The 27149-nt window shown below is 42.4% G+C and overlaps 1 protein-coding gene across 4 annotated transcripts in view; it reads right to left on the bottom strand.

Annotated features, from left to right (window-relative positions):
- The window catches only part of PALM2AKAP2 (PALM2 and AKAP2 fusion), a 275120-nt gene extending 249204 nt beyond the window's left edge, over window positions 1–25916 (bottom strand). For all 4 annotated transcript variants that reach the window (XM_040091332.1, XM_040091333.1, XM_040091334.2 and 1 more), the window contains exon 1: window positions 25542–25916. In XM_040091332.1, the coding sequence (XP_039947266.1) occupies window positions 25542–25586 (45 nt within the window). In that variant the 5' untranslated portion in view covers window positions 25587–25916. The remainder of the gene's footprint in view (window positions 1–25541) is intronic.
- Window positions 25917–27149: the final 1233 nt, after the last annotated feature.

Here is a 27149-nt window from a genome sequence, read left to right as displayed (position 1 = left end):
TTCTTCTTCATTTTTGGAAGGACACTGCAGAGTTTTTGAAATCCTGTTAAGTGAGAGGAATTCTTGTCCTCTTACCATGTCTAGTCACCAGACTACGAATTTTAGTTCAAGAACACATGTAAATTGCAGAGCCCTTTCCTGAAGCTGCACAGAATAATAAAAGGAGCTGCAAAGAATAATTTATTCATTTTTCCAGAAATTCTCAGAAAGCACTGATTTTTTTCCCCAACCAATTTGAAATTTTTGTCTTCTATACATTCTTCTCTACAGAAACATCTCCTTCCTCTGCTTTCTGATGGATCACTTGGCTGTTTGCACAATGCTAATATTTTCTTATGGTGGCTTCTAAAACCCAGTCAGCCAGCTGTGAATGACAGTGACTTAGCTGGTTCAACACAAAAAGAAACAGCCATGAACAGTCAGATTTTCTGAACTGCATATTACATCATTTTGTGCCATGACTGCCTGCCCTTGTGATGGTGCCTCAGGCTTTCCAAGACTGCTGTGCCCAGCACGGACACCTTGGCAGAACTCTTTGGTACTTGCAGAAGTGCTATGATGGGTATGACAAAAACAACTATTATTTGCTAACAGGTGGCTAGAAGAGGTTGCTGATGGCAGGAATCCTCAGCCAAGAGTCAGTCTGCAGTGGTGTCATGGTTTGACACTGGCCAAATGTGAGGCACCCATGAAAACTGTTCACTCACTCCCCTCTGCTATAGCTGAGCAGAGGAAGGGAAAAAAAACAAAAAACAAAAAACAAAGGGATCGTGAATTGAGATAAGGACTGGGAGAAAACATTTTAAGGGCCAAATAGGCTCAAATTTAAAGGTGTAAAGTAAATTTATTATTAACAGAGTCGGAAGAGGATAATGAGGAGTACAAAAGCCTTTAAAACACCTTTTTCCCCCAGCCTCTCCCTCCTTCCCACCCACTGCACAGAGTGTGGGGGAGGGGGAGGGTGGTGGTCAGTTCATTACCTGAGATAATTTCAATTTGTTCAGGGGTGGGGGGGGCTTTTCTTTACTATGCTGAGTACTTCCCATGGGAAAAACGGTTTTACCAGAACTGCTGTGTCATGGGTCATTTGTTCAGTGGGGTGCAGGTTTTTAAGAATAAGCTGCTCTAATTTGGAAGCAAGAGCCCTTTATCTCTGGAAGCAGGGGCCCTCTCTCTCTCTTCAGGTCTCCTGCTGGATTACTGCATTTTTTGGCCTCTACTCGTTCTAGTGTGGCCACTTTTCCCATGGGCTGCAAGAGGATTTCTGCACTCTCCATGGACTTAATGGATTACAAAAAGACAGCCTCTTTCACTATCATCCTCGTCAGGGCTTGCAGAGGAATTTCAACTCTGATGTTTGGAGTACCTCCTCCATCTTCCTTTTCACTGACCTTCATGCTGCCACGTGTCTCTCCACATGTTCTCACTTCCTTCCCCTTCTCCAACTAAAAGAAAAATTGCTGCTCATAGGTACCATTGTCAAAAAGTTTGATCAATTCAAAGATTCTTGCCATGTCTTGCAGCGCAGAGGCCAATCTCATCCAGGCTCCATGCTGGGGAATTGCTCACCATTATTCTGGCACTAACCACGTGGCCTCCCCCACTACCATAGGGTGTCTGTGGCCAGCGTGGTGCTGGTGCTATTTAACACCTTTATTCATGTGGGGTGCCAAGAAGGAGAAGCTGCTGCCTCCACCCCTGCCCTTCTGCCTGCAGTGTAGTGGGCTAGAGGTGGCCAAACAGGCAACATCTGCCACAGGCCATGCCAAAATGGTATCGGCAGCGGTGCATTACCACATGCTGTGTCAGGATGCCCCAGTGGCAGCAGCTTGCCACCCCTGGAAAAACTGGCTGTGTACTGTTTTGATTGCCTTCTCAAATATGTCAATACAGAGGTGTTACCAACCTCTCTAATTGGGCCCGTGGCATGTCCATCTTCAGAGCCATCAGAGATTGGCTCCACCAGACACAGTGGAAGCTTCCAGCAGCTTCTCACACAAGCCACTTCTGTGGTTTCCCCTTAGTAAAGTAAAACCTAGGCTATGCCCAAATCAGCACAAGTGGCCAACCTCTTGCACTTGGCACAATGAGGTTTTTCACTGAAGGAGCAGCCCACCTTGGCTCTGTACGAGTAGCCAGTCAAAGGAAGTGCTCTTAGAGGATTTTTAGGTTGTCCTTTGAGTATTCTCAGGGTAGATGAGCAGTCAGTCACTTCAAATTTGTGTGACAGGCAGTTCATAAGAAGGGTCTAGCCTTTAAGCAACAGGGCCTTACATTCCACACAGGAACTTCAGTGCTGGTCTCCACCATTTTCGGTAGGAATGGAGAACCATGACCCCTTTGTGCGGCTGGATATGAATGCACACACACAAGGGTAAATGGTTCTTACAGCCCAGCAGTCCCCAAATGCTGTGAAGCTCACCTTCCAACACAGTGTACCTACCATCTTGATGTCACTGACCCAGTGGTACTCAGCTCATGCTGGGAGGGGAACACTTAGAATTGCAATACTCACTTGAAGTGTTAGATAACACTTCCCTAACACAGTCCTCTTTGATTTGAATGATATGTTGCCCAACAAAGGAGCCTTAGCCTCTTTGACCATTGATGCTTCAGGTAAAATTCATGCCTGAGCACTTCTGCTACACCATCTTCCTCCTTTTTATCTTGGATAAATCAAAATACCACAATTTCTGCCTATCTCTGTGCCCTGTAACTGTCAAATTCTGAGGATTGTGGACGGTACCATACTCTGCAGGACAGCTTTGAAATACTGCCTGGCTGGAAGTCGTCTCAGTCTTTACATTTCACCATTCTGCATTACAGCAGTGGTCAGAGAACTCTCAAAACCAGAAAACAGAATTGCCCAGTTACATAAAATTTCTTACAGACACATTGTACTTTCCTAGAGCCCCTCTAAATGCAATGAAACAATGCTTACAAGCCCAAAGAGCATTTAGACCAAAATTTGTTCTGGTTTTAGAAAGGAGAGATGTGATGGTGGTGGGGTTTTTTTTGGTTTTTTTTTTAATGCGACATATGAAAACACAATGCTTATTCCTACTACCTTCATCTTCCTTCTTGAATAAGCGGATGTCGCATGGTATTGTCACAGATGTAAACCTGAAAAACCTTCCTGTGCCAGTTATTTCAATTCTCAAACAACATTTTGGTGTCAGCTGAGGTGGCTTTTCATGGGGAACAATCGCTTATGTTACGCCAGGAAAGAGTAAATTATTTCTGCATCATATGTGAAAAGAAGTCACTACTCTGGATTAGCTCTCTGGGTACACAAAGCTATCTGATTTTTGTAGGCAGACATTAATTCTCCCGTTCTTCTCTATGATTTGCCTGTTCCTGCAGCACCCTGTGAAGAGTGTCACATGCAGTGTGGCATCACAACAGCTATTTTCCAAGTCATGGTGTGAGCAAGATCAAATTTTGTTATGCTAAAGAAGTGAAAGAAAGTGCATTTTCTTTGAAAGAAAAGTGCATTTAACCTGGTATAAAACGATAAATTGGAGCAGGGGGCAAAGGACAGATAAAATAGCTTAACAGGGAACTGCTAATTTTTATAATCAAACTTATTGTCAATATTTAGTAGATGTGCAAGAAAAACAATTTTTTTATTTTGTAAACCTCCATAATTGCTGCAATTCAACTGTATTTTATCCTGCAAAAGTGATTTTTTAAGATGTGGTCACTATGAAAGCTGTCTTTAGTTAGCTGTAGCTGCAGACTCTCCATTTTTGCATCTGCCCTCAGTTTAAGTCTCAAAGGGTATGTTTCTGATACTTAACTAAACTTCTCCTTGCTAAAAGCAGATCACATTCTCTGCAGATCTGCTAGTAAAAGTCTTAAATGTCATTTGGGCCTGTGGACAGGAGGAATATCAAAACTGTTATGGCTAGTCCTGTTTTGTCAACTCCTGTGATTCTTTAATGAGTTTCACGATGTTTCCTATTTTTCTTAAAACCTTAGCTGGACAGTTATATGACTGCCTGGGAATCTTAGCTTTTGTATTTAGAAAGAAATTTAGGAGTCATTATGAATGTAGGGAAGAGGTGGAAGTATGATTGAACTGTGGAAAACAATTTTAAAAGTATATAAAATATAGCACTAGTTTTTTTTTATTATCTGTATTTTACGAGGCATATCTCCACTTCATTATGGAACCAACATATTCTTCCATCAAATCAGTAAGAATGAACATCCCTCTTTTACTTCACTGTGATCCTTTTTGTTCCACTATGTCATGGCAATGTTATGACTCCACAGCTCCAGGTGGGCACCCCGGCATGCATCACAGTATCACAGGCAGATCACTTCCACGAGATGACACTTTATTTTCTAAATATCTTTGCCATCAGCTTAAGCTGATGTCAGTAACACACTGTCATCAGGAGACAAGGATGATAAGCTTAAAGCAATAGTGTTGCCAAGGAAGTGACTGAATGCAAATTACATTTTAACTCTGGCTCATATATACATGATTTTCTTTTTCAAATGTCCATAGCATTTTTACAAGGCCTAAACATAATTTTACCATCTAAAGGAGCAAAACCCAGTAGTTCTATAAAGCTTTCTCTCCCCTCTCTTTTCTCTATAACTTTCAGCAGTACTTGTAATAGTAAGCTTGCCAAGAATTTGCCTCTAGAATTATTTCCTCTAAAGTGTGGTATGAGAAAGATTTGTCTGGTCATTTCTATGGATGGTTCTTGTATCTTGTAGCTGATTCTTCTGAAAAATAGTAATCTGAAAAGACTGAATTCAGGGGATAAAAAGCTTAACGGCAAGTAAGTACATAACCAATGTGTCTTATTTACCCTCTTCCAAAGGAAAACTGAGAAAAAGAGTTTCAAACACTGGTATGAGAAACAAGAAAGTTAAGTTTTGAGTTAAAGAGGGATTTAGGAAAAGAGCTGAATTTCAGTCGTGGCGTTTGCATAGACAGACATCAAAGAGGTTAAGAAAATGAGAAACTGGGATAGGGTGTAAGGATGGGTACATTTATAACTTTCCTTTCCTTTAGGTTTCTAAAACATTTTCTTACAGTGTGGAAACAGATGGGACCCACCCACCAGGAGTTTATGTAGACTATGTTCACTACTTTTAGAGATATATTATGAAAATATACTTCTAGAGAAATATTATGAAAATATTACCCATTCCATACAGAAATGTGAGGACACAAAAGAGTCTGTATTTTCAAAGGTGCATCTTTAATTAAAACCTTTTCCTATTGTATGCTGAATGCTGAATTCTTCTGCAAATCTTGTCAAGTTTACATTCTGCAAAAATTTTCAATTCAGGTTGATCATAGGTGAAAAAAGAAACGTGACAAACAGTAAGGATATTAAAAATGTTCAAGCACAGTAATGCAGAGGATGAAACAGGAGCTATACAAGCTCTTCAATTCTCTTATCAAAGGGAAGGAAAAAACCCCTAAAGAAAATATGATGCAAAACAATGGGTGTTTCCATAGTAAGGTATTTTTTAGCCACTGTACATTGCTACTGGGTGTTCTTTTGTGCTGTGGGTCCTGATTGACGCCCAAAGATGACAAGGTTTGAACTATCAAGCAATACCAACAAGATTACTTTACTTGTCTCCATAATGGCCAGTTGCCAGGCTAGGGCACACCACTGTACTGCTAGAGCACTTAGTTCAAAGATCTGACAATATCAGAAGTAAGGAAGAAAAGCAGAAAAAATCCGATGAAGTCAGTCTGATAATGAAACAAACACAAGTTCAGTCAGAACTGCAAACAGTTAAATCTCTGGTGCTTGGTAATGATATATCTAGTAGAAGACAAAGACTACATCTGTATGGATTCATTGAAAAAGGAGAACGTTTAGAAATACTTTTCTAAACAAACTGTTAACAGCATGTCTTGGCCTACATGGAGTATTCAGGGGGAGTGGCAGTAATACTTCTCTCTTCCATTTTTAAGAAATTATCTGTAACAGAAAGAGATACAGAAAAATATTTTTCTTTTCTGATGCAACTTTTGTCAAGTCAAAGTCTGCCATAATGATCTTTTCTGCTGTCCTGTGCTGAACAATTGGCATTCAGAGAAGATACACATACTAATACAGTATTTTTCTTTTACCACTGCTTGTGGTAGGGGTGCATCCTTGTTGAGCAGCTAGCTGGCTGACAGTCCTGATAACTGTTGGTGCTTGAAACTGACCTCTTCCTGCCATGAGGATTGCTAAGAAACTAGTGCCAACACTTTCACCTTTTTGGTTTTCCTCTCTGAATCTTAACAGCCTTAAAACCCTCAAAATTTCCCATCACCTGTCCAAGATCATGACTTGAAAGTCAGAGGCAAAAATGATCCATTCCACTGCTAAGATTTTTTAAAATATATGCCACAGTTATGTCATTTGTAATAACTTGGACAGAAGAGTTCTATACAGCTGAAAATACTTCTGCCTCTGTTTCTCTTTCCTGAAGTCATTCTTTACTCACAGCTTAAATGATTTTTTTTCTTTATAAGGGTTATTACTTGCCATGGAGGAGTACCTTTGAATATGTCCATGTACTAAAATGGAAAGAGAGAGAAATCAAGCTAGACCCATAGATGCTGTTGCTGCAGAGATGCAAAGGCAAGTTTCCTAGGTCGTGCTACACTGTGAGGGGATATTCTTGCTTCACTTCCCTAGAAATAAAGAAATGGTATTCAGAGAATCACAGAAATGGTTTGGGTTGGAAGACACCTTACATATGATCTAGATCCAACCCCTTTGCCAAGTGCTAGAGCATCTTTCACTACACCAGGTTGCTCAAAGTGCCATTCAACTTGGCCTTGAACACTTCAGGAACTGTGCATCCACTGCTTCTCAGGGCAACCTGTGTGAGTGCATCATCACCCTCACTGTAAAGAATTTATTCCTTATATCTAATCTAAACCTAGCCTCTTTCCGATTAAAGCTATACTTCTTGCACTATCACTACATGCCTTGGTAAAAACTCCCTCCCCACCTCTCTTTCCTCCTTAGGTACTGGAAGATGCTATAAAATCTCCCCGGATCCTTCTCTTCTCCAGGCTGAATACCCTCAATACTTCCAACTTCTCTTCATGGGAGAGGTACTTCAGTTTCCCAATCCTCTTCATGGTCTCTCCTGGACTCGATCCAACAATTTCATGTCTTTCTTATGTTGGGGGCCCCAGGGCTGGACATAGCACTCTAGATGGGTCTTAGCAGAGAGGAGCAGAGAGGCAGAATCCCCTCTCTCACCTTGCTGACCTCGCTGCTTTGGATGCAGCCCAGGACACATTTGGCTTTCTGGACTCTGACTGCACATTGACAGGTCACGTCCAGCCTTGGATCCACCAGCACCCCCAAATCCTTCCCCCAGAGACTGCTCTCAATCCACCCTCTGCCTAGCCTGTACTTGTGCTTGGGACTGCTCCAACACATGTAGGTATTACAGCCAATGCTGTAATATGTATCCTGTGTGAGGACTTATCAGCTCTAAGCTTCATCCCTTATCACAAATATACTAACAAAACCTGTCCCTATGCCCACCAAATTAGACTAGGCAAACAATTACAGTGATCATTAAGATAAACATGAGGGAGAAAAGCCACGTCAGCAGGCTGGATCAAGGTTTCCTCCTTGCACCAGGTGTCTCTGTACTAGAGTCACCAGGCAGAGATTTAATGCAAGTTCTGGTCCTCAGACACCTCTGAAGGATCTCTGAAAATGACTTATTGGTATGGCTGCTCACATGCGTAAGAGCAGTAAGGAAGAAAACTGATGGCTTAATTGATTACACACGTTGTAGTCAGAGAATATACATGACATGGCTGAGGAGCAGCAGTGCAGCACTTGTAGGAAGATTCAGTCCATTGATGCCAGCTGATCAAAATACGTGAAAGCTCTACAGAAGGGGCTCTACTGAAGGCCTTGCTGGCATGGCCTATGGAGGTAGTGCCTTGGGCACTAAAGGATCAGAACATCCTGCAGAGAAGACAGATAAACAAGACCCCTGTGCCCACAGAGGATCTTTCAGCACCCTGAACAGAAGAAACACAGTGGACTATGTGTTTCATTGTAGGGTGAGAACATTTGACCACAGCAGTTATCATAGATGTGATCAGTGAGGTTCAGTGTGGAGCCTGTGACTGGATGAGTGAAAAGAGGGTTCTGCTTCCTGAATGTCTTGGGTAAATGATGTCACCATTTTGTGCTCATTTTTCATCTTCCCTGCTCTGGGCTCTGTTGGAGGCTGACAGTGGGCACACGTTTGCACAATGGGTTGTAGACCTCAGATGGTGCTGCTCTAATGCCAGTAATGAACAATAGAGATTCATCTTCTCCACTGCCAAAACAGAAAGAAAACTACTCTGAAACTATTCAGGAGATGTTTAGTGGGGTTTTGTTTGCCTCCTTTGTAGCATCAAGCTTCATCAGCTGCTGTAGACAGAATAATAAAAGTTTGAGAAGCACTTGTGCCTGAAGTTCCATCTTCAAAGCGCCATTTAGATGATGTAGATGGTTTTCACACTGCTTCCATGCCACAGTAAGTATCACAACCCACATTTTGTAGGGAAGGATGGGGCCACAAGTTCAGGTGACACAGAAAACCCTGTAACTGTGACCAACAAAAATATTAGAGAGGGGAGTTTGATGTCTTTTTTTTGCATGACCAATGCTGTTGCCTCCAATGGCATGCCTTTTACTCCTTACTAGTGAGTAGAGTTAGTTTCTCTCCTTCCTTTTATCAGTGTTTTAAAGGAGAAACAGAAACAAATAAATATTGATTTATAAGTTTGAAGACCAAGGATGCAATCAATGTAAAAAGGGTAAGTGCAAATTTTTTCTATCACTGTGTGCTGTTGTTCAACTTGCTATTTGCAAAACAGTCAGAATGAAGATTTGATTTGGATTTCTAGCAGATGCAAAAGTCAGATGCCATAAAACTTCACAATGTCTTTCAGATCAATACAATGGTATTCTGGGTATCGGAAGAATTACATAACAACCGATCTTCTGAAAAATGTAGGCTTTGAAAAGTCTCAGGCTCAGTCAAGGGTTACTGGATACTTTTGACAATATTGCTCTTACTCATATATCAGGGAGAAAGTGGGTAAATAGCTAGTCCCTTGTCAGAACAACAGGAAAAAAATGAAGTAACAAGTCAAGTTTGTGATGGTGGTTGGTTGGAAAAAGATGTCTGAATAAGGACACTTAGGAGAATAATAAATTACTGTGTTGCCTCCTTTTTGAAACAAAAGTTTAGACTTCATGCTGACTTTACTGAGCAGTGCTCTTTGGCACATATTTTTGTGTCAGATGGGGAGTTAATGGATGCCATACACCACAGTACAGTGCAGAGGCAGCTGTGCTCATCCTAACTGCTCCCTGCTTCCCTCAACTGCTGATCTTGGAGCAAGTAACCAGCTTGTTTCCATTATCTTTGATATCTGTTGTACATCCGTTCTAGTACTCTGATTTTTTACAACGAGGACATGTTTTGGATACTTAGCAGACCTAAAAGCCAGATATGCATTTTTGGACAGATGTAGGTACTTCAGTGTATGACTTAGATATGCTCTAAATGATTGTAATTATTCTTTTAATGTCTTTTAGCCAAGGAAAATGTTCCCAACATTTTGTAGATGATGTGATATATGTTCTAAAGTTAATTCATGTTAATAGGATATAAAATGTAATACAAGCCATATAAGTTTTGTATAAATTAGCATGTTATAAGTTAAGTTTTGTTCAAACTAGCATATTGTGAATTAATTCAGGGGAAGGTGGCTCAACAAAATAAAGGAATTTCTCTAGCCCGAAGAGGCATGGGAGGGACACGAGGAAAACATGACTGGAATTACCAGAAAGGGGAACGAGAAAATGCCGCTGCCGGGAATCCTTGAAAGGGAACAAAAGGCGACGGAAAACAGAGATGATAGCCCAGAGAACCAGATGATTACCTCAGATCAATATCTAGATTGTCTCCGTCAGAAATTAACATCTCCACACCACACCTGGACCCAACCATTAACAGCATTGTCCTCCTCCGCCGATCTATTCAGACTCTCAGAACTGAGACCTGCATGATTAATGAAGATGCCTCGGAGGAAGGACCGTCGAAATCCCGAGTCTCTCTCCGCGATCCAGTGTATAAAAAGAGACTGCTGCAAACCGAAAATGTGAACTTGGGGGATAACAGACTGACAGAGTATGTTATCAAGTGTTCACCCAGCGGCGACCCCGGGCTCAGCGCTGTCCTTTTAATTGTGGCTGTCCGAGACTGTCATTTTGTCTCTCAATAAAATTCCAAATTTTGATTTATCTGATTTGGTCCATCTTATTTATAGCAGATGATATATTCTATCTTAACTTTTGAAAGACAATACAATTTGAAAGCCGAATGCCACTTACACAGTGACATTTTAGAAAGTGATGTCCTTCACGGTACAAAAAAGCTCAACTCTTGGACCAGTCAAAACCACTGTTGCTATTTCTCAGGTACCTAAAAGAGCATTTTGTTTAGTTTGTTTGTTAAAGTGAAAAGAACTGGTCGGGAAGGATGGAGAGGAGTTTTTAAGTCATGCAGCAGTTGTAACACTGTAACACTCAGGAGGTAATTTCTGCTACAACACAGTAAGAGGCTATCACCAGCTTTGCCACCTTTACACTCTATTAAGTACTGAATATTTGGAATTCTGGATTGCACCTGGAAATATATAATGATTCAGCAATATATCCACAAGCAAACTGTTATGGACAAAACAGTAGCCAATTTAATATAATGTAATTTTATTTTGCCATTTTAAAAATAATAACAATCTGAAATAGCCACAGTAAAAGAGACAACTTCGATCCTGGGTAATCAAAGTTGGGTGAATATAGAGACGGTCCCGAATGAACCAGCTCTCCCCCATTCACAATTGCCTAGATCCAGTGGGCAGGTTTTACACAGCTTTTCTCCCCTGAGGCAGTTTTATTGTTAGTCCGTATCTGCAACACATATTCATGTGTTTTCTTCCTCTGGCCGCTTGGTCCTGAATGCTCCTTCCCGGCAGAGCTGGACACCTGAATGGAGTTCTGAGAAGTCGGATAGCGACATCTCTGGGTCTTCCTCTTCTAGATTGGTATCCTGTGTTAATCACCGGAGAAACAGGTGGCTCTTCCTTGATGGATGGGACATCTCCTGTTTGGCCATTCTTTTTGGTTGCTAATCTGGGCTTCGCCCTGCTATTGTCTGGAGTCTCTACGGTGGCAAATCAGTCTTGGCAAACAGGAGAGCTTTCATGACTTGGTGAAACCCTCTGCTTGTAATACAGTTTATAGTTTATAACACATAGAACACGAATTTATCTTAAAATACCTATCACAAAACCAACAGCTTATTGTTCATGGTTTAAGTGGGGGTTTATTAAGATAAAAAAATCCTGCTAAGAAAGGACAAACAGCTTGAAATGGTGTTGGGTTTTAGGAAGTCTCCTTTCGATTTTTTTTTTTTTTTTTTTTTTTTTTTTTTTTGTCTCTTACGGGATTTCCCTCCCCTGTGGGTAGCTAGGAGACAATAACGACAGGATACTTAAGAGAGACAAAAGAAGTTGGCACGGCTCAGGGGAGGGGTGCTGCTGGCTACTCTCTCTTTACCTGGGCTTTTGTAGAGGGCAGAATTGGGTGCAGCCCCTATCTTGTGCTGTCAGCATTCTGACGGAAGAGGCGCTGCAGCTGCTGTGGGGAGAATACATCACCACTGTGGGGTTCTATCTTATGCTGCTTCTCTTCTATGGAGAGTGCAGCTCTGCTCCTAAGAGCAGCTATTGCACTGGGACCTTATTAACACCCACCTCACTAAAAAACGGGACTTTTCACCATCTGCTTGGGTGCCTCAGGGGAAAAACCCCAGGCTCCCGAGTCTGCCTCTCCCTGCCCTGCTCAGAACTGGGCCTCTGCTGCCCTGCCCCCGCTGCTTCTTCGGCACTGCTCCGAGCTTTCGCTGCACTGTAGCCCCACAGCCCCTGCCTGCCGAGACATCCTGCCGTCCCAGCTTGGTGCTCCTCAGAGTCCTGCAGGGACACCGGGATCGGCTGCCCCAGGGGGTTTGTGAAGCAAAGCCTCTCCTCCGTCCCTCCCCGTGCGGGCCGAGCCGCCACCGCCGCGCGCTCCCTCAGCCCGCGCCGCAGCGCCCCCTGTGGCCACGGGCAATCACCGCACGCGCCCGGCCCGCCGGGAGCCAGCAGCGCCCCTGGCGGCCGTGAGCGGAACTGCACCGAGGGGAAAGCGCCCCTGGCGGCCGAGCAGGGCTCACCGGGCTCCTGGCGCCGCTTGCTGCCAGCACCGGAGGCGGAGAGCCCCTTAATTTCAAAATTACAATTATTTGCAGGGAAGGGGGTTGCGTTTTCCATTCAAAGGAAATGTAATTTGTTTCCATTCCTGCTTTGCTTAGCAGACACCTGTCTTTCAAGCCAAGAAAAATGGAGTGCAATATTAACAGCGCACATCAGCAGTGAAGCCTCTCTCTGATCAGTTTCTTAAATAGATGTGAGCTGTCTTAAAATGCAGGAATAGAGAAAGATAAATCTGTAAGGATGTTATAATCTGAGAACCTGTTGCTTTACCTTAATGCATACTGAAAGGCCTTCTGCCCATGAAGTTCAAGATGTAGCCACAAAGAAATCTCCCTGAAGCTGAGCTTTCTAGAGGCTTTTGACAATTTACCTGCTGTACAGATTATGTACTATTTGTTTACAAGCCCTTAAATAGCTCCTAACAACTGGCTCCAAAGTTTCAGTGCAAAGTTTTACACTATTTTGTGAAGGCAACTCAAAGCCAATTTGGGTTGGGTAAAAAGAAAAACAATTAAATTTAATCACAGTATTGATGCTTTAATTCTGTTTACACAAACTGAAGGGTAGTGTTCTAATCCCCTTTGATTTGATTCTAGATCCCTAAGGAGATTTCAGCTTGCTGAGCTTCACACCTTCCAGGATTAACATTTTCACACCTTCCAGGATTAACAAAAAACCCACAAACACGATTTTCTTATCTCTTATTTTTACATTTTTTTCTCTACCCCCTACCTGAACAGAAAAAAGAGATGGTACTATCATTACTATTTTTAAAAAAAATTTATTCCAAACCCCCTTGTCCCCTGCTCCCATTTGTAACATTTCTACCAAGAGAAAAAAATGAGAAAGATTGTACTGAAAAAGCAGCTCCTTGCAAAGCGCAGTTAAAGCATGGGAAGCTTATTCCAGCAAAGGTATATCTGCACTCTTGGTAACATAAAAGGGAAGAAATCAAGAGCAGTGGCTAAGAATTACGAGAACCAAGCTGTCAAAACTGGCTTAATCCTGTAGGTGAACAAGAACACATGGAATTTAAAATCCAGTAACCTTTTTTTTACATAAAAAGCTGAACTTTGGATAGGTGAGTTTAGTTGCTTTCTAACTGTGCCTCTGTACTGCTGATACGAGCATTTGACAAATGGCAAAGCATGCAACTCTCAAGATTAGACAAACAGTGAATCTCACTTTCTGTATTCATCTTCATCCTTATACTTCCTCCTAGAAAGTCTGATTTGGCACAGATCTGGCATATTTTGTGACAATAGAGTCAGAAATGGTGTGAATATTTATGGGGATACTATGGGTCTGTTCCTGCTCACCACTGAAACTAGCAGCAAAATTCCTATAAACTTGATTAGAAGCAGAATAACGTCCTGCTGCCAAAGAGAATAGGAGCTGGTGGTTCTCCTATGGGAAGAAAGGTAATTTTATGTTCTCAAACATGATCAGATTACCCAACATATCTGAATTTTAGTGCCTGATTACTCACATACTTTGCCTATTCAAAATGCAAAGTAAACCAAATCACCTTCAGATTTCTTCCACTGCAGTTGGGTTAAATTGCTCTTCTGGCTCTGCAAGCTTCCATTTGTCAGCTGCCAAAACTCAGGGAAGGACTGTGCTTGGCGTTGCAAAGAAACTGACTGGCGGCAGAAGAACCCTTTATATGCAGACTAGTTATCACTGGTTGACTGAGAAACATCAGAGAACAGGCAAAAATACTGGTGATCCATCCTAGAAGGAATACAGAAGGTTTTTTGTGGTGGTGCTAGAATTTTTTGTTAGGTTTTTATAAGAAGTTTATGTTATGGTTCATTTCACTGTATCCCCAGTTTTGTAACTGTCCATTCCTTTTTGTGTTTTCCGTATAATAAGGTGTTTTGTGTCAGTCCTCCCACTCCTCACCTGACTTGTAACACCCCTCTGCCCTGTCCCCCTCTCTGGGGCAGCCTGTCTATCACTCCAGGGGTCCCTCCCGGATTGCGAAATCTCAGGGAGAGGGCTTCAGGCGATAGGCCTCCTGGGGGGAATTCCTTTAGCTCTGGATTTTAGTGGTCCAAGGCTTGGGGGTGGGCACACCTTGTTACCCCCTGAATCCCCTGATTTGTTGTCTTGTTGTAACCCCCCTGGAACCCCTCCCCCACTTATAAGGTGGCGGATAGACTCTCTCAGCTTCTCAGCTCCTCAGCTCTTCAGCTCTGGGTCTCTGCCTCTCTGGCCTGAGGTTTGGACTGGATGCGTTCTTCCCGCAGCCCGGCCTGAATAAACATCTTTAACCTGCAAAGCTGAGAGCCAATCTTTTCTTACTGCTGCTGCTGTCAAGATACTACTTGGTCCAGCTGAGAAGACGACCCAGCAGGTAATAGCCTGCGTGCCCCCTGGACTGGGAACATCTGTGGCTGTGTTGACCCGAGCTAGCCAGAGGTCATCTCCCGCCCGGAGAGGGGACAGAACCAGACACAGTTTTTCTACCCTTACACAAGATAAGCTAAACTTTTCTTCACCAGGCCAGACAATTCAGTCTTGCCTCAGCAGTAATTTTCTTCCACTTCTGATCATTGTACCCATGGATTTCTTGGAGACTAACAACCAGCATGGGTCTGACCAAAACACCATTCCACATGCCTAACAAACAGCATTCCAGAATATATACCAACCTTTTATGTGTGTATATAGAGAGAGAGAGAAAGAGAGAGCGAGCCACATATATGCACACACACACACATACACTCACAATGCCTTTTCCATGACAGACGAGACTGCTGAGTAACGTTCACACCATTATCCACTATCACTTTTTCTTCAGAACTACAATACAGCAGTTGGTAAGAACTAGGTACTAAGAATCCTTGTTTTGAAGACATCACATGGAAAACATGCCAGTATAATTTTAAACTCTCTTATTAATTTCAGTGGCACATGGATGAGCTTGGTCAAACCACTCTCCAATCCATACAGATAGTAACGGTATATAACCACCTTACCACCAGTCATCTATGACTTGCGCACAGTCACATCATTACAGTTATCCACTTCAATTGGATAAAATAAATTGGATTTATTTTACCAATGAGCATATGTTTTCAAACTAACAGAGATCAAAGACTATTTTTGTTTCCTTATATGTTTAAGCCACAGTGGTGTCTTGCCCTAAATGTCACAGACTGAAATGCAGCAGAAACTGTAGCTGAAGATACTTGAACTACCAAAATACCACTATTTTTTTCCTTAGATCTATGTTTCAGGGCTGCTTTCATTTGCAGTGAGTTTGCAAGCAATGCAGTCCAGAGATACAGGGATAAAATCCAGAGGGGAATTTACCCTTAAAGTGCTCTGAGATTTGCAACAGAGCTGTAAAATTCAATTCCTACCAGCTTTCTCCAGTTCAGCAGGATTTTCCATCTGCTCCTTCTCAGAACTGGAATAATCTTTGAACACATCTTGCTTTCAGAATTATGAATTATTATATTATATTAAAATCCAGGGGCGGGGGGGTGGGGGGGGTAGGGGGGGGAAGAAAAAAGAGTTGCCTGTATTGTAAGCTTTATTAATTCTGGAACAAATCCTCTGGAACATTCTGGAACACTGTGAATTACTGACAAATTCACAGAGAAGGAGGTCTGTGACACATTAGTCTCACCAAAATCTTGGATCAGCATCATAAACAATGTCATACATGATAAGGAAAAGAATACTCATAAACCAATACTATTATTTTTCCTTAAGAAACCAGGAACTTGGCAATCTGATAACCTAAAGCTAAAGCATGAAAAGTGCAAACAAGTCTCTATTTCACAGGTGAGTTTCAGACATCCTATATAGTCTATATCCTATACTCCATATTGTATTTTAGTCTAAATCTATAAATTTTGAAACTTCAGCAATAACAACGGTAAATTTAGCACAAAGAACCAGTACTTCTCAGTGTTTTACTCATTCAGGGACAAAGCTCTTAAAAGTGTTACATTTACGCTATTCTTGATTTGATTTTTTTAAAAACTAGAGTGTTCTGGTTAGAAGTTACTTTGTTAACCAGAACAATTTGCTAGAGATCTTGGTGATGCTGGAATGAGTTTATGTACATTCTTAATGCAGCAGGTATCCCTACCACAAGGAGCAGCCTTAAAGATGCAGGTGTCAATGCTGAATCAGACTTTTGCTGGAGCCTATTTCTCTGACATGCAGCAAGTTCTTGCGTATGCTTATACTTATTAAGAACAAATACATGACTAACAACCAAGCCTTACCTTCTATGTCAATGTAGTTAAGGATTCAAAAGAGATAAGGGATTAACTCTCAAATACTATCTGCACAGAGCTGCCAGAACTGGCCAACACGTTCAAGATAGCAATTTTGTACCCACGCCAGCATATGAGACAATCCAGTTCCCTGTGCTGCAGTTATTGTAAATTTAGTGGCACCTTGGATGCCAAATGCTTGCTTTATGCTCCAAATGGGAAACAATTGGATAACTAGGGATCCTTTATAAATCCATTGCTGGCAGCAAGAGCTTTTCCAAGGACCGGGCACGTGATGGAGAGCAGAGCTGTTTCACCAGAGGTTAACAAGGAGGGGTTGTGTACGTGCTTGTATACTCTTTCCCTCTACGAAAGGCCAGTCATTCCGCAGTGGCACTCATCTGGTTAACTAATGGCCACGCGCTCGCACCCGCTCCGAGCTGTCTCAGCCCTGCGCTCGCTCCTGCCGCTGCTGTGCCGTAATGAGACTGCAGCTGGGTGACTGCAGCCAGCGCCGCAGGCTGCTCAGCCCTCCCTCCTCTAGCAATATGTTACACGGCAACTTGGCTTCTAATTTCTGTCTGCAATATTCAGCCTCTTAAAAGGGTCTCCTTAGCCATTACTAGCCCAGGTTACTTCCCTCTACTGCAGCGCTGCTTGCAACTCTGCATGGCACTGGAACATGGCTGAAGCAGAGGAGCTGACAATGACATAGCCCCAGAAAACTGGAAAGCACCTTTTATTTAGTCTTCTGCTGGTAGAATGAGGGCTATGTTTCAAGATTTGTAATTTTTTTTTTAAAATATCTGAACACACCTCTGCTGTCCCAAATCTCCAGCTGATTACCAGTGACTGCTATTATTAGGAACTGCAGAGGGGCTGAGCCCCACCCTGCTGTTGTCTGTGGATCCTGACAAATTATCCTGGCAGCTCAAATTAAAACAGTCTGAGCACTGCCTAAATCAACAACGTGTGCTGTGTGCTGTCTGGAAGGGGCAGCAACTCATAGATGAGGGCAGGTCTGTCTCCTTCCAAAAAGAGCTCTCTGAACTGCATTAGTTGCTGGCCTTTTTTTTTTTTTTTTGTACAGAGAGTACTTTTTTTTACTGGTGAAGAGGAAGAAAGCTTTACATGTCTCCAGCATCCAACCTCACTGGAAGTCAGCTAAGTAACAAAAAGAATCTGTGTGTCAAGAGGTTTGGTGTGCAGCTGCCAAAAGGCCATACCCATTTCACTGCCACCCGACTTGTTGGGTGATGTTAACCTTGCAACAAAGTCGCTTTCCCAGATCAGAATTTGCAACAGAAAATGCTTTTCTACTCTAGGAAATTAGGGCCAGGGCAGGTGTAGCATCCCTTTGGTTCCAAGTCCTGCTTCTGAAAGGCATCCTCAGTCCAACCAGTGCCTCAGCACACACAGGCTCAGTACATGCTCATGTGCCATTTGAGAAGGGACAAAGTAATAATTAATAATTTACTAGAGGTACATAGTCCAGTACTTTACCAAATACACTTGGCAGATGAGACATCTTGCTGGTGACTGCGCTCTGCAAGACGAATACACTTCATTCTGTGCAAGAATAAAATGGTATTTGTAAAGCTGGTATGGAGTTAGTTAGATACAAGGAGTGATTCCTGAGAAGGCAGGACTGCTCAAGGAGAGGTTGAATATCATTGTGGAACCCCTTTCAGGCCTATCCCACCTTCAACCTAGCTACCAGCTATCCATTATTACTTTATGCACGGCATGTAAATCCCACAGTCTGATCTCAGATGAACTGCTGCCCTACTAATACCATTGTATAGGAAATATGTCCTTAAAGTTACACTCCAGGCTGAGCTGTTCAGTAGTTTCCAAAAATGAAGAAATTTCACAACTTTTTTATTTAACCAGAGACTTTAAAATAACAACAACCACCAAAAAAACACCAAACCTGCAAACCAAACCAACCCAAACCAACCCCAAACAACAACAAAAACCCCAAAAAACAAACACCCCCCCAAAAAAACCCAAAACCAAACCAAACCAAAACTAACTAAACAAAAAACCCCACCAACCAACCAACCAACAAACAAACCACAAAACCTTTACACCCTTTTTTCAACTTCTTTTTCCAAAATATAATTTGAAAGGCACAAAGTAAAATCCAGCATCTCAGCCTCCTTGTCTGCGCTCAAGAGATGTTGGTGATGTGTTAAGGGCTAGGAATGTGCTGTGGAAACAATTCTAAATTTAAACAGTTGAGTTTGGGTAAGTCTGGAAACTGTCTAGAATTTTCTCAAGAGCAAATTGCTTTCTGTTTCTCTAGTTTTTTTACCTAGTTTCCACAGATAGTTAGAACTATTTTTTCTTCATATTTCTACTCCTCTTGCTGTCATCTAAACAATCCTAAAGCAATAATACAGATAAAACTTGAGACAGTAATCTTAATTTTCACATATTTTAGGCATTTTTGTTTGACTTTTGTTTTAGTACAGACAAAGGCTATAATGTTTTGTACACTGTGCATGATCTCTCAGTGCTTTATATGCTCCAGAAGTAACGGCAAGATACAACTGTGCTTGCATCTACTTCTCTGTATAAGGTCTGCCATCAAGCTGACTCATGGTATTGCTGCAGTCCAGGGTAGGGCTGCAGATCTGTGTGCAGGGAAGCCTCTCTTCATCCTTTACAGCAATGCAAATGTAATTTCTCTCCTCTGGCTGATTTGTGCTAAGATTCACAGGAATCTCACAGATTCATGTCATGCTCACAGTACATACCTAATTTAGATTTAGTTTGTGCTATTGCCTAGTTTACTCCTGCTGAATCCATCCCTGGAAATATTTGCAGCAGGATGCAGACTCAACTCTGCCATGTCTTCCACACCAGAGTACTCTGGAATTTTGATAAGGTCTCACTAGCCCTCAAGTCTTTTCATCAGAATGCAAAAAGAGGAGAGCTACAGCTACAGAAAGATTTTTTTCTGTTTCAGATAATTGGATGTTGGGACCACTGAGGAAAGAGATGGCAGAGGAATGGTTGTGATTAATCAGAGTCATAAATATGATAAGTAAGCTATGATAAATATGATAAGAGCAAATAAGATAATGAGGAGAAAATGGGAATGGGGAAATTGGATTATGCTATGTAGCAGTATTCAAATGAGTTTGAATTCAAATAAGTATTGCAACAGGGGCTTTCTTTAGTGTCAAAAATTCCAGATTTGGCTATTCCAGGAATTTGAATTGGTTGAGTACACAGGATGCCTGCACTTCATCAGGACATCTAGCCCACACTTCACAGTGCTTAAGCAGAACTGGGAGCATGGCAAACAGGTAAAAAACTTCTCTGCCAGTGTCTAGTAATTTGTAACTCAAAAATTGCTTCTAATGAGAAAGTTCATTATGGATTCCACTTCCATGAGCATGCCTGGTTTGTTCTCAAGCTCAAGTGCACTCTTCAGCATTCACCACATCCTGGAGAATGGGGCTCTACAGGTTAACAACTCATTACGGGGAGAACTTTTTTTTTTTTTTTTGGTGTTTGTTTTGTCTATAACTGTTACCTTCCTTAGATTACTACTAATTCTTGTGCCAAAACATGTAAGTAGTATTTACTTATCCTCTCTCTCCACGACACTCATTCCTTTTGCAGATTCTTCTCACTCACCTATTTTCCAAGCAGAAAAGCCACAGCTGGCTTATTTTTTCCATATCTTGCTGCATTTTATTTTTCCCTGCAGTCTTTAGGTCTGAAGATAACTGGACTAAGATGTATTTGATCCCATGATTAACTTAAAGGACAAAAACATTACTTCCTAAATGAAGGTATTGGAAACTAGTGTATTAAGCTGTCACAGCAATAGTAAACTTGATTAAATCAATTTGCCACATCTTTCTAGGTGATTCTCAACACCTAATTTCTCACCTTCTAATTTTCATGACAATCTCTGGAAGGACTCACAAAAATTGTGGAGCAATTATAGTAGTGTTATAGCAGATATAGGCGTGTTATAGTAAAATGATCCTGGATATGATGTACTAGTCATAGGTTTTCATTTTGTGGAGTAACAGCATTTGGGGGGGAGGGTAGGAAGAGGCAGGAGAGTTACTCTCTTTTCTCAATAAATTTTCTGAATTGTATGGACACCACAGGATGCTCACTGCAGTTGTTGAGTGCCCAACCCAGAAATACAGAATGCTTAGCTTACCAGCAGCTGTGATCCTGAAACTATACTGGTACTGTCTTTCCAAAAGATTTTATTATTATTGTAATTGCATTAGTATTCTCTAACGCCTGTTGAGAAATTAGTGCAGTGTTATACGTAAACATGAACGCACATAGCTCCTGTTTGGAAGGACTCAAATCCCACCTGGTGTAGGTTTAACTGGTATGAAACTAACATCCTGTGCAGGCCAAGGATTCGTCTCTTTGCCCCTCTTGAATTACCACCCACACTAGCCGTTGTTCCTTATCAAAGGCAGCACTGCTTGGACTGCAAAGCCCTCTTCTGTGGTGCTAGCCTCATACTACCTTAAATCTGAATGCACAAACCCATACTGGCCTCTCTTATTGCTAGCTGTACACAAGTGTGAAGTACTTCTTTAAATGGAAGATCCAGTTTACCAAATAAAACAATTTACTCTCTTTACCGCCACTCATTATATTACCTGCACATCAGCCATTTCCATTTACATCAAATTACAAGTAGGGAACACCTTCAAATCTTGAAAAGCTGCTTCCTGTAAGTTCTCCCCCACCTTTGCTCTCAAGGAACAACAGTCTCCCGCAAAAATAGCAACTTTTTGAGACCTGTCAGAAAGCCAGTCCTTAATCCATGTAAGATAGACCACACCGATATAGGAGGGGGCTATTTTTAAACACCACTGTCCTGCCATAGTACGTCAACCCCCTGAAGACATCTAAGCAATGTTAGACTCAGTTCAACAAATTCATCATCTCATAGAAAAAGCAAAAATGGTCTTGCTTGACAGGCGGTATCTTTGGTGTGGCTAATTTAATGTCAGTGATACTTTAATTGAATTATTGGTTCTCCGAGCTGGGCACTTGTAAGTGAGGGACCATCACTGCTGTTGTTTTTATCTCCTAAGGAATCAGTATAGTAGCTCCCCACTTGAACCTGCGTGCTGGTCATCTCCTGAATCTGAAAATCTTCAACTCCTGCACTAGTTGTTCCTTTAGTTGACAATTTCTCCTCAGTGCTGGCCCTCAATGATTGCATTTAATTCACCTGATGTATGGATAACATGTTTACTGCATTGTATGTGCATTTGTATCCCAGATGCACCAATCGATACTCAACAACCCACTTCCCAGCTTTGTGATTGCTAGATAAGGGACAGAAAATACTTAGGCTTTGTGAATGTCTGCCTGTGTTTAGATCACTATCTCCTGGGGGGTCTATACAGTCAGAGAGGCGGGGCCCTATAACAAATTTTGGGGCCACACATGTTATTTCTCCAAAATAAGACAAATTAAGTCAGCTCACCTGTCCCCAGGTCACTGAGTTTGGGACTATTTACATTCCCAACTTCTGAGCAACTTACAGCCAGCATATTTTTTAAAGCCACAAAAATGCTTCCTTTTTCACTCAAAATTTTACCCGCCAATCCCCTTCAGGAAACAAGCAGACACAAACACTGAAGTGCTCTATAGAGGAGCAAGCTCAGGGAGAACATAGTTTCAGACCTCCTCTTTTAACCTCTTGTGTGCCTACTGAAGACATCTTCCTACAGCATTAAGAGTGGGTACCACTCAGCTCCACTGCTGGCAGGGCAGCAGAAGTATGTTGTGGTAATTCAGGCTCAGGCTCAGGTAGAAGTTAAGAGCAGTGTGTCATGGCAGAAAAATTTACCAGTATCTGTCTGTAGCACACATGACATCCAAGCTGGAAGATGTAACCTCTGTTCAAGTATGGATCAGAAAATCAATCGTCCCTAGTCATCATAGAACCTCTCCAGGACACAGAGTTTATGTTTTCCTCCCAATCAGAGAGAACTGACTTCCAATTTTCAGCAGCTGTCTCACATCTTCCTACTTCTCAACCTAGATTTTGCATAGTGCTCTGAGTCTTTCTATAGTCTGTGCGTGAATTTTATGGACTTCAGAAAGATCTGAAAATCACAGCTTAAACATTTCAATAATGTTAAAACATGCACATTTGAAGCTTCTCTGGGTTTAGAATCACAAATTCTATTTTAAAGATATGTTTAGATATTTCTTCTCTTGGTAAACCAGGGCATCCCAGTACAGCTCAGTCTTGCATGCATCCCTAACACCTCTCTAAGACAAGGGCAAAGTCTATTATTCACAGTTTACAGATAGAACATGAATGTACAGAGAGGCTATATATTTGCTGAAGACAAAACAAGTGTATAACTCAGATTCACTGAGGTCTAGAATAATGTCTTAACAATAGACTCCTTCTTTTCCTCTTCCTATGACACTTGCCTCTGTGCCAGAGAAGCATATATTAAAACTGTGATAACGAAGTATAAAATCAAATGCTTCAAAACCAGTCAGCTTTCTGGTGTTAAAGTTCATATTTCTAGTTTTAAATTTGTTTTCTTTATATATTCAGTGATGCACACTGGAAATTTACTCTGCATATTTCCCAGCAAACTCATTTACCATGGTGATTATAGAAGCAAATGCATGCAGAACAGTGTGTAGAACCCAGTGGTGAGTGGATTTCTTTCTTTAAGTCTAGCATTCAACCAGTGTGGTTTCAGAATGCTGTAGTAAGCTTCTGCTCATCTCACAGAGATACTGCAGCATATTCAAACAGATGAAACACCAAGCTGAACTGAAATGCCATTTCTTTCTTCTTCTGAGAAAGGCCATACAGAATTTGAGAATTGACCTTATTTTCGCCAGCCGGTGGCAGGAGGGAAATGCCCAAGTTGCGTCATGTCACTCATGCTGCTGGAGCTAGAAAATTAACTACTCTGCATTCTGACAAACATTTGCAGAACCCTAAACATAGGAGGAAAGTCAACAAACAAGCTTATATGGAAAACCTGTTGCTCTGCAGAGTGCTAAGCAAACAAGTTGGTTCAGGGACCCACACTAACACCTAAAATAAGGCTGAATATTTTTTATGCTGAAGTAAAAGGTTTTCAATCTAATTAACTGCATACATTGCTTACTATGTTTCATGAAGTACCAGAAATAGAAACCAAAAAGGATATATGTATAGAAAGGGAAGGTCCAGACTCTCAAGGCCTTCTGTTATGCCCGCACAAACCTTTTGTAAAAGCTGCAATACACCAGGTGTTAATATTAAATCCATAATGGCCTCATTGGTGAGGGATGCAGGGCACTAAGAACTAGAGCACTTGATATACTTTGGTGCAAAGTTTTAGGGGATCATGTGGAAATGAGTGCTGTCTTGTTCTGTTATACAGCAGTTGAAAGAAAAAACAATAATGTAACTTTTTTTTTTTTTTTTTTTTTTTTTTTTTTTTTTTATGTGGTGAAAGAAATGTTTCAGAGCTATGCACTGCAGCACCGCACAGAGCAGCTCTGCAGTACAGTTCTGCCATAAAGGAGTCCCAAATCACTGGCAGTGGTGAGGTTTGCCTCTGGGGGAACATTTCTGGTGTTTTCATTTGAGATATGACAATGCCTATGTTGATAGAAAACTGAGAACCAGCTTAAAAATATGCATCTACTTTCTACTGCCTGAAAATTAAATGGTTAATTTCCCCCACCCCATATCAAATGATAACATTTGCTCTTTTACAGATAATATTTTAGATAGGAAAATCCATAATCTATTTCCTTTAAATCTGGATATTTTGAATTTCCATGGACCTATCAGCAGAGTGGACTTAAGAAAAATATCTTGGAGCAACAGCAGCAGCAGAAACAGCAGCAGCCATTCCTGTTACACTACAAAAGAAGTAACCTGTGCCAGCTACAGAAAAATGTAGCATCTGTTGATCACCGGGGGAACTGGGGAAGAGAACTTAAATCTATGTGGGTTCTGCCATCTTCTGTTTCCCTTCAGACCTCCAGGTGTGTGGTTCCCGGTACAGACCGTGCCATCTGTCTGGGACTGGCACAGCTGCATCAACATCTCAGCCATGGGGAGGAAGAAGAGCTGGGTGTCCCTTAAACAAGGGCAGGCTGTGTGGGGTTGTCCGACTGGCAGTGCCCACAGAAACACAGGCCTTTTGACACGGTGCCTATGACATGCTAGAAGATGAGCTGGCAGTTTCTGTATGCCAGGATGACAGTGGATCCTAAATACCCAGGCCCCTCCCTCACCAGGTGCCACTACCCACGCTCCTCCGAGGACTGCACCAGCTGAGCTCATGGCTCCATCCAAATACTCTACTAAACGAGAAAACAAAAGTTGTAACTAAGATGGGGTTCAATCCTGCCTAGATTTTACCCCTGGAGTAATGCAGCACAGCAGGAAAATTTTTCTGAAATCATGTGCTCAGCTATGGAGCTGAGATGACAGTTGAACTAGTAGATCAAACAATTACACAATTTTGATAATGTAGTGTCTATGTTTGATTGTCTTAAAATTAGCAATATCGTAATTATTTTCTGCACTAAAAGCCATCCTGCAGTAGGTCATTTTGCCTGACTAGTTCATCAGCTAAGCAAAACCTCCAACTGTGAAAAAATACATATTCAGCAGAGCACTGATTTTCTCCTGCAATCTCCTCTCCTCCCTCTGTATTCCTTTTCTTCTCTAACATCAATCTTTTAAGCATGCCACTGTGCAGTCACATTTTTCTTTCTGCACGTGTTGGCTCAACGCTCTTCCTCAGAGCCTTCTTCCTCCCCCAAATCCCTCAAAGCAGACTTTTACCACTCATTTCCCGAACAGGGAATTCCACGCACAACTTTGCACAAGCCAGGCTCCCCGGGCTCTTCTCAGCCACTGTGCTGGAATCTCCCCTTCCCTCCAACAACCCACGGCTAAGGACAAAAGAGCAAGTAAAAGGAAACTGACTTACTGCTATGGCTTGGAGCCTTTCCTTGTGCAACTCTGCTTCCGCCATCCTGGAGAGAAGGACACGGGAGGAGAGAGAGGGAGACCGATGGGTGGGAGGGAGAAACAAAAAGGCAAACAAAACCAAAACGGAGCACACGCTGCAGTCACCGGGAGGAAACTGGAGTAATTGTAAAGAAAGCCGAGCTCCTCTATAGCAGTCAGCCAGTTTTGGAGGCACTGCAGGCTGGCTCACGGCACGATCATTTTAGTCACTGGACCAGTGCCTGCCTGGCTGCCTGTCTCCCAGCTGTATTGCTAACTGTGCATTGCATTTCAGTGCTGCTTCTGTGTGCTGCTGCTGTCACACAAACCATGTAGGCACTCTCCCAGCAGCTGAGCAGAGGGATAGCTCGCATGGCTATAATTTTTTGCGTTGACGTCTCAGCTCATTTGCTCCTCCTGTGGGGTGCTGGGTCATGACAGGAGCAGCGTGCACAGTAATACAAACCTGCCTGACTGCAGCAGAGGAGGCAGACAGCTGTGCCACAGCATGTCCTTAGCGAGAAGCACAGCGCGCAGGGAAGGACGGTGGCACATGGCGCAGGGAGGGGAGCTGCGGCACAGGCAGGCGGCGGCTGCAGCCCCAGTTGGAGCAGGTTTGGATAAGGGAAAGGACAGGGCTGCCAGGAGAAGGGAGAGCACAGACTCTGCCGGAGCTGCACAGACACTTGTGGGTGTGGTGGTAACGTGGTACGCTGGAAAAGGCTGCTGCTGCAAGGCAGCCCTAAACAGAAGGGACAAAGAGCATCTGGATGGTGAGGGAGAAGTAAGGTGTCCACGCATCCTGCATACATTGTGTGTATTGACATCAGACGTTCAAAGTGATAAAGCTGTGTGTACAAACAGTCTCACTGAAGAATCTAGTGTTATAAATAGAGGAGAAGGAGGTAGGTGAGGAAGTGAGGGGATACCTGAGCCAATATCACAAGAGTACCCGTGATTTCAAGTTTGGCTTTGGTTTTGCATGCAAACTCTTCAGACTTTTATTTTAAATTTTATGATAGTCTGTCTGCTTCCTTTTCTCAAAGACAGCAATGAAATCCCCCCAGTCCTGTCCCATGGGGTGCCACTGCATGGGTGAACACAGGGTTGTCCCAGTGGAGAGGTGTCTCTGAGCCAGGGCAGCCACCACACCAGATGGTGGGTGAGGGCTGACCGCAACATCATGGGGCTGTCCTGCTATGAACATTATATGCTGCAAAATGCACTTCTTGCATGTCACCTGCTATGCAGAAGTGCATTTTGCCATATATAATTGTGATGTGATAATTTCTTGCTGCTAAGACAGGGAAACTTCATAATATTGAAGGAAAGATACCTGAAAGTCACCCTGTTTGCCATGTGCCTGCCCTTTCAAAGGCCACCTAGCCTGTCATTTTAGTTTTCCACATCACAGTCTCCTTGCTCAGACACCCTCTACCTCCATCCCAGTTCCAGTTCCAGGACATGCTGCTTGCTGCAGGCTGTTTTTCAAGGCAGCTGCTTTGTCAGGTGTTTTCACCTCCTGGTACCATTTTCCTTACTGCTGCACAGTCTCCTTTTCTTGAGAACAGCATGTCAAAGTGACTTC

Source organism: Hirundo rustica, chromosome Z (genome assembly GCF_015227805.2).
Source record: "Hirundo rustica isolate bHirRus1 chromosome Z, bHirRus1.pri.v3, whole genome shotgun sequence".
In the NCBI taxonomy this organism is placed as follows: domain Eukaryota; kingdom Metazoa; phylum Chordata; class Aves; order Passeriformes; family Hirundinidae; genus Hirundo; species Hirundo rustica.
Note: the sequence above shows the minus strand (reverse complement) of the source record. Positions and strands in the feature narration are given on the sequence as shown.